The sequence below is a fragment of the Carlito syrichta genome, unplaced genomic scaffold, assembly GCF_000164805.1.
Source record: "Carlito syrichta isolate Samal-C Ts95f unplaced genomic scaffold, Tarsius_syrichta-2.0.1 Scaffold287785, whole genome shotgun sequence".
Lineage (NCBI taxonomy): Eukaryota > Metazoa > Chordata > Mammalia > Primates > Tarsiidae > Carlito > Carlito syrichta.
In genome coordinates this window covers 59,735-67,608 of record NW_007231881.1, presented here as the reverse complement: position 1 = coordinate 67,608, position 7,874 = coordinate 59,735, and the positions used below count along the sequence as shown (strand labels likewise).

Below are 7,874 nucleotides of genomic sequence, written 5' to 3'. Positions count from 1 at the left end.
GTTTCCTCTGCGAGACGGAGGCGCCGGCCCGCGGGGCATGGCGGAGGGCGGGGGATGGGGACGGGGACGTCCGGGGCGCGCGCAGCCGGAGCCCCCCGGGAAGTTCGGGGTGAGTGACGGGCTTGTGCTTCTTTCGACAGCCATGCCGCAATGAAGAGCTTCTCACCGTGAAAGGAAAGTAGGTCGCGCCCACTGAAAATGCCTTTAAGGGACAAATACTGTCAGACTGACCACCATCATCACGGATGCTGTGAACCAGGTACTCCCCTCCTCTGTCCCGGAACTTCGACCTCCTTTAGAGCCCCTCTGCCCACCGTTGGTTTCCTTCTCGTTTTCTTTCCCTTCTGCCCCAGAAGTCATTCCTAAGTACAGCAGGTTGTAATTTTCTCTAGCATGAAACCAGTGATGAAGCTAAAAGCCTGTACAAACAAGAGGTCCCCCCTGCTTGATCCCTTAAAAAAGTGCTGCGAGTGTCACCTTCAATCACTTCCACAAGATCAGTCACTCAGTCCTTTTTCCTTCTCTTTCAAGGCAGCCTGCAGTTAGGAGTGTACCCCTGTGCTCTGTGAATGTTGAAAACTGAAGAGAGAGGAAGAGATAGGTAGTTGAATAATACTAGATCTGTCTTCGTGAACGTGGTTTCATTTAAAACTTACGCGTTAAAAGTTTCTGAAGCATTTTTTAATCAGAGAGTAATGGCAGCCTCCTAAAAATGAGTTTTTTTTTGAATTGCAAAGTTTCTTGAACTCGTTGGGAGAATCAGGTTTTGCTAAATGCAACCTTTAGAAAAAAATGGGATTATTTCGGTGGAATACATTAGTATTTCTAGGGCGTTTTATTCAACGGAACTTTTAAAAGTTTAATTTATAGAATGAAAAAGTTGTTTTTTGGAGTCTGTGAAGATATTAGCAAACTTTAATTTGATAAACGTGGAATGTAAAATGTTGACAGGTTTTTCTCCTTAGAATTTTGTTGTGCTTTGTGACAGACGTTTAGAGATAGAACTTAAAAGGGAATTGTTGAATGCATACTGTCACTAAATCCAATAAAGGCTATGCTATTCTAGTTCAAAGGCAGATGTTTATCATTATTTTTGACCTAAAAGTTATTAGAATTTTCTAAATACTTTTGCTTGCTTTTTGTTGGAGCATTTTAATTGCACTTATGAACTTGGGTTTTATCAGGTAATTTTCTGACTAATGGGAAAAATATCAGGGCTAAAGGGGAAGAATTTCCATTTTCATAAAACTTGGCTATACATGAGAATAAAGATTGTACTACGACCCTGTCTGCTGTCTTTGCTGAGATTGGTAATGACTCACCTGTACTCATAAAACAGGTGATCTTGGGATCTAGTTTCTGTTCAACTGCCCCTGACCTATTTAACCCTATTTAACTTTCTGTACCCTTTCACCCTGCATATTTCATGTATTTGAAGTGAAGCCATCTCACTTACATTTTACTGATTGTTGATTGGCGTTTGCTAGTTTTGAACTGTAAGGGTGTACACTCATGTATCACTGACCTGTTAGTGTAGTTTTTTTCTGAGAACACTTCAAGTCATTGAAGTTGAATTAATGAAATCATCTTATTTAGGATGAAGTTTATTTTCTCATTCTTTAACATTATTATTGAACACCTATTAGGTGCCAGATACAAGGCAATGGGGATATAAGTAGTAAACAAGACAGATAAGGTCCTTCCCTCATAAAACATTTGCGTGGGAAGAGATAGACATAAATAAGTAAACAAGTAAAGGAGATAATTTGTGACTAAACCTTATTTAGTATGTTCTGGTAATTATAGTTTTCTAAAGACTTTAATGCTTTATTAAAGAGGAAGTTGGAGTTGAACTTTTTAATGTGAACTGGAATGTTTTTGCTTCTTTTTTTCACCCATTAACAAGAAATCAGATAAATTGCATTGTTTTAAATTTTTCCTTGTTTTTTACCAGAAACTTTTTTCATGTAGGTTAATTTCCAAACTTACCGGGTTAACAGTGATTACTGTTTCCTTGCTTTCTTAGCTAGAAGTAAACACTTTCTGAGGATTTAATTCAATAGAAAGCTAGAAATTAGCCTGGCTCGGTGGCTCAGCCTGTAATCCCACGCCTTTGGGAGGGTGAGGTGAGTGGATTGCCTGAGCCCGCGGGTTCGAGACCCGCCCGGGCAGCACGACCTCATCTCTACAATAAATCAAAAAAATCAGCCGGGCGTGGTAGCGCATGCTTGTAATTCCAGCTACTTGGAAGGCTGAGTTGGAAGGATTGCCGGAGCCCAGCAGGTTGAGGCTGCGGTGGCCGGGAGCGGCCACTGCACTCCAGTCTGGGCGACAGAGTGAGACTCCAACTCAAAGAAAAAAGCTAGAAATTTGTTAACTTATACGATAGCTCTTTGTGTTTATTTCAGGGGAAGGTATGTGCTGATTGGGAGGATGTTTCCAGGACTGGAAGAAATATGGTATGATAGCTTTTAAAAGAGGATATCCTCAGATGCAGGGAAGGCAGCAACATTATGTTTGAGAAATTCTTTTTTTTTTTTTTTTTTTTTGAGTCAGGGTCTCACTCTGTCACCCAGGCTAGAGTGTAGTGACATGATCACGACCATCATGACTCATGGCAGCCTCCACCTCTTAGGCTTAGGCTGTCCTTTCACCTCAGCATCCTTCCATGTCAGTATCCTGAATACCTAGGTCTACAGGTGCATGTTACCAAGCCTGGCTAATTTTAAAAATTGTTTGTAGAGAGGAGGTTTTACTGTGTACCCCAGCTGGTCTTGAGCTCCTGGGCTCAAGCATTGAATGTGCCTTGGTCTCCCAAAGTCTGAGATTATAGGCATGAGCCACTGTGCCTGGTGAGAAATTCTTTTAATGGGCTCTCCTGAGTGGTCTGTCCTCATTTGGATTATGAACAGTGGGCGAGTCCCCAGATGATAGCAGTGTATTCCTGAGGAGGCCGTGGTGTCTTGATGGAATGGTCAATTTATAGTGAAGGGTGGCATTATAAGCCTGCCAGCGTATGTAAAGTATTTTCTCAGTTATGTCTTAATTTTTTTAATGGAAAATTTCAAACCTTCAAAAATAGGATGGTGTAAGGAACCTGTTGTAATTGTCACACAGCTCTACCAGTTATTGTCACGTGGGCAATCTCTTTTCTTCTATAGCCTCTCCTTCCCCCACAATTCCCTTCTCCACCCTCCAACTACTCCCCCACCCCGTTATTTGTAAGCAAATTTTAGACATCGTATGTAGGAGGATCTTTTAAGTGGCTGTTTTAAGGCTGAAGTAACTCTTAGTAAAATGGACATTATCATCTGGGAAGTGTGTTCTTGGAAAGATGTAAGGAAAGATACTCTGAACAGTTGGATTTTTTGGTTGGAGGGAGAAATACTTTTTTTCTGAGTGGTCATATAGCCTGGATGGGTCTGATCTTGGGAGGGATGATAGGATATATAGGAATAAATTTTATAAAATATTAATGCATAAAGTTTCCTAGAGTGGAGAGTATGTTTTCAAATAAAGAAAAGATTGTTTTTTTAGAGTGGGAGCTATACAGATGGGTATACCAAGTGTATGTGTTGCAAACACAGCTAAGTTAGCCTGGAGCTTATTTTGAATATTGTCTTAGGATGTATATTTATTTGGGTGGTAGCAGTGTTCCAGGAGTGGTGGGTAAGAAAATTTTGCTTGAGCTTTAAAATCTGTTGCTGTCATGTGGAAGTGGAAGTTGGTGTATTATAGATGGTTTTCTGGGGTGTATACGTAAATGCCAGGGCTCTAAGGAGAAGTATGTTTTTCTCCAATATCTCTCCCTTATGCACTTCTGTTTTTTCATTCTCCAATTCTAGAATTCTTGCTGCTGATATAGCCAGACCTTGAAATGGTTAGTTCTTTACAATAGTGTGGGTTTTCACCCTTTCTTTTGTAGTTATTATTTTTTGTAAATAATTATCTGCTGCTATAACGTACAAAAACTGAAAGAGATCCTTCTAATTTGAATAGATGGTATTATTGATCTGTTCACAAACTTCTGCTGTTGTTTTTCTTTTGAGTTGGAGTCTCACTCTGTCACCCAGACTGGAGTGCAGTGGCCGCTCTCGGCCACTGCAGCCTCGACCTGGTGGGCTCCGGTGATCCTACCACCTCAGCCTTCCAAGGAGCTGGAACTACAGGCGCACACTACCACGCCTGGCTAATTTTTGATTTATTGTAGAGATGAGGTCTTGCCAAGTTGCCCAGGTGGGTCTCGAACCCACGGGCTCAGGCAATCCACTCACCTCGGCCTCCCAAAGCACTGGGATTACAGACTGAGCCACCAAGCCCGGCCTATTGTTTTTCTAAGGTGTTGAATTCTTCTCTTAGATTTTGAAAAAAAAAGATTTTTCAGTTTTTGGTGTCAGGAAAGCAGTTGATATATACATGTTGTTGTTGTTGTTGTTGTAGGTGATGATGATGATGGGCTACTTATTGAGCACTTATTATATCCCAGGCTCTGTTTTAAGCAGTTTACCTGCAATAGCTCATTTAATCCTTACACAGTCCTGTGATTTAACTACTTTTATTATCCTCATTTTAGAGATGAGAAAAGAGAAGTCAGAAAGTTTATTTTGCTTTAGTTGTGTCTAGTAAATGGCAGAGAAGGAATTCAAATGCAGGCAGTTCAGGTCTGGCGTCTTATGTTCTTCATCACTGCAGTTAGTACTCCCCCAACATGAGTTTTGTGTATTTATGTTCTTAGTTTATTTAAAATATTTTTAAGGTGTCAAAATTGGGGAAATTTTGCTTATTGAAGTGAGTCGGTCCCGAGACATAGTTCCTCCTGTGTGTGTCTACTGAGCACCACACTTGAAGCATAAAGGAAACTCTAAGCCTGTATCTGTCGACTGGCACAGCAGACTGACTTAACCCCTTATCAGAAAGCTGACTGCTGGGTAAGCCTGAGCCCTGAAGCGATGATAGCACAACATGATTGAAGTAACGGTGCTTTTCTCCTCACACTAAGCGGATGGTCTTGGGTTGTGATGTAGTAGAAATTATAGTATTCTAAAAAAGAGGGACTTAAAAAGGCCAGTTTTTCTCCACTACAACCTTCTCTTTTTATTTGATAACTGACGGAAAAGCTCAATTGTTTTTCAGTTGCCTTGATTCTTTTTACCATAGTCTAATTTATTACATATTTATACTGCTGATCTGAGAATTTTGGAAAGTAGGGATGATATAGACTTCTGTATATGAAAATTTTTATTTTTAAAGTGGTAATGTTATTTCTAATTATAAACGTGTTCTTTCTAAAATGCACACTCCAACAAGTCAGGTTCTGAAACAGCATTGACATGTGAGGCAGAAAGTGAATATCATCCCTGTGAACACACCCTGGCAGAGCCTTGATTACATTTTGTTGCTATCCCTCTAAGATTTTTCTGTGTATGTTAGCGTTTATACCCATACACAAATATACATTGAATGTATTTCTGTGTTTATCTGAAGTGGTATCAGTGTACATGGGATCACATTCTGTAGCCTGTTTTTGTTGCTTAACAATTCTTGCTATCCTCTGTTGTCAATACATGTAGACCTAACTTGTGCTTTCTAACAGCCATGAGAGATTCTGTTGTATGATATTTCATAGTTTATTAGTCTGGTCCCTATTGAGAAACTTTTATGTTTGAAATTTCTCTCAATTATCTATATATACAGTGCTGTGAAACACAACAGTGAACATTCTCGTACATCCATCATTGTGCACCTGTCCAGTTACTTCCTTAGGCAGTAGTTTTTGACTTCTCTCATAATTGTCCAGAGAGCTGTACCGGATTATACAGAGGATTTGGGGATAGTTTATGAGATATGGCTAGGCCACCATTGTCTTACAATTTTGAGTAAATGTTCCTCTTCAAGGCGCATAATAAAAAGGCAGACATCAAGAATGTGTAGTAAATAATACCAAAACAGTAATGACTTTGCATTTAAACCTATTACTTAACCTTAAGTAGCCTTGATGTTGCCTTTGAGAATACTTTTAGTTTTTTTCTCCGTTGTTTCATTTTGCTTTACAAAGATGATGGTAAATGTTTTACACACACACACACACACACACACACACACACACACTTAACATATGGTGCCAAAAAATATATACATATTTTAAGAGATATTATCTATGTATTACTGCTTTTCAAAGTTGAATTAAATTACGGTAGCAATATATAGTATGATGTTCGCTCAACTGTGCTTCCACCGTTTTCTTTGTCCTGCCTGTTGCTTGGTGATGCTAGCATTCATTTGATTAACTTTTGAGCAAACATCATACTTAAAATGTGTATACATTTTTTGGCACGTATACACCACACACACACACACACACACACACACACACACACACACACACACACACACACACGTGTGATTATCCTTAACGTGATTATCGCAAAACATTGCTTCACTTTAATAGTATATGATTTAAATAACCTTTTTTTTGTGGGGATTGGGTGGGTATTTGTCTTCCATGTAGTTTATATCCTGGAACCTGGAGATCCTCCTTTGTTACAGCAGCCACTGCAGACATCCAAATCTGGTATTCAACAAATAATTGAATGCTTTCGATCAGGTATGAATGCTTTATGTTTTTCAGTCTTCACATAGTAGTTAAAACTACCTAGAAGTCCTTAGAAATAATTTTTAAAAGTACTTAAATGTATGTGTTGGTTTTCTTCATAGAATATTTTTAATTGTTATGTTTTCAAGAGGTAGATGAATAAATATTGATGGTATATTCTTTTTCAGTAGTTAATTAACATATGACATATTAATTTAAAAAATTGATTGGTATGGTTGAAATAAATACATTATGCATTATGTTTGTTGGTACAGCACTTTTTAAAAAATATCCATTGTTATCTTTTGGCATGTTCTTTATAAATTCTCAAGCAGTAAATTATTCTGTGTCTCTGTAAGCTTTGGTACAGTATTTACTCAGAATGAGATATCACTTGGTCTGGATTAATTATCTTATCATCTCTATTTATGTGATTCTCTTTCTTTTGCCTAATCCTGAAGTTTCTGGAGTTTCAAAATCTTTAATAGAGCACAAAATAGGAAGAAGATATTCCAGCCCTAATATCTTCAGATATATTTATTTAGCTTTTATTTCCATTAGCTTATTATAAGAATTGACTGTGTAATGCATATATTTGTGTAGTTGCAATCCAGTACTTTAAAGTAGGTGGTATTTACAATATGTAAAATGATTAAGAACTGTTAGAACCCCTTGTTATCAGTAAGGTATTAGGTTGCTGTGATTGTTATGGTCCACTTGTCCACCCCTTGTAGATTTGGCTTCTCTAACATTACAGACTATTTAGTCAAATGAGAACAGGCAAATAAACATGACTGATGGAGACCTCACTGATGGACACTTAAAAGATTAGACTGTCCTGTCATTCTTTGAAATCTTACTACCTTAATGAAAAATTTCTGAGTTTCAGAGGAAAAAATAATTTGTATATAATTACTTGTTTTGTATTGATGATAAATTTATTGAGATGCTTGTTTTTAAATTGTTGTAAAGGGGGGGATGCATATCTTTGCTTTACTTTAGGATTCTAAGAAATAGGTTGTTTCTTAATCTAAATTAAAAAGTTATTTTTTAAGAAAAAGTTATTTTTTCTCTGACTTGCTAAGATCCATTTTTTTTTTTTTGAGTTGGAGTCTCACTCTGTCACCCAGACTGGAGTGCAGTGGCTGCTCCCGGCCACCGCAGCCTTGACCTGCTGGGCTCCGGAGATCCTTCTGCCTCAGCCTTCCAAGTAGCTGGAACTGCAGGCGCGCGCTACCATGCCCGGCTCATTTTGATTTATTGTAAAGATGAGGTTTCGCCA

At 38.5% G+C, this 7,874-nt stretch overlaps 1 protein-coding gene across 1 annotated transcript in view; it reads left to right on the top strand.

Moving 5' to 3' along the window:
- Positions 1-7,874, top strand: part of ZNF800 (zinc finger protein 800) — a 21,626-nt gene that overhangs the window by 955 nt on the left and 12,797 nt on the right. Inside the window, exons 2-3 of the mRNA XM_008053040.2 lie at positions 141-259; positions 6,509-6,604. Of these exons, the coding sequence (XP_008051231.1) occupies positions 199-259; positions 6,509-6,604 (157 nt within the window). The 5' untranslated portion in view covers positions 141-198. The remainder of the gene's footprint in view (positions 1-140; positions 260-6,508; positions 6,605-7,874) is intronic.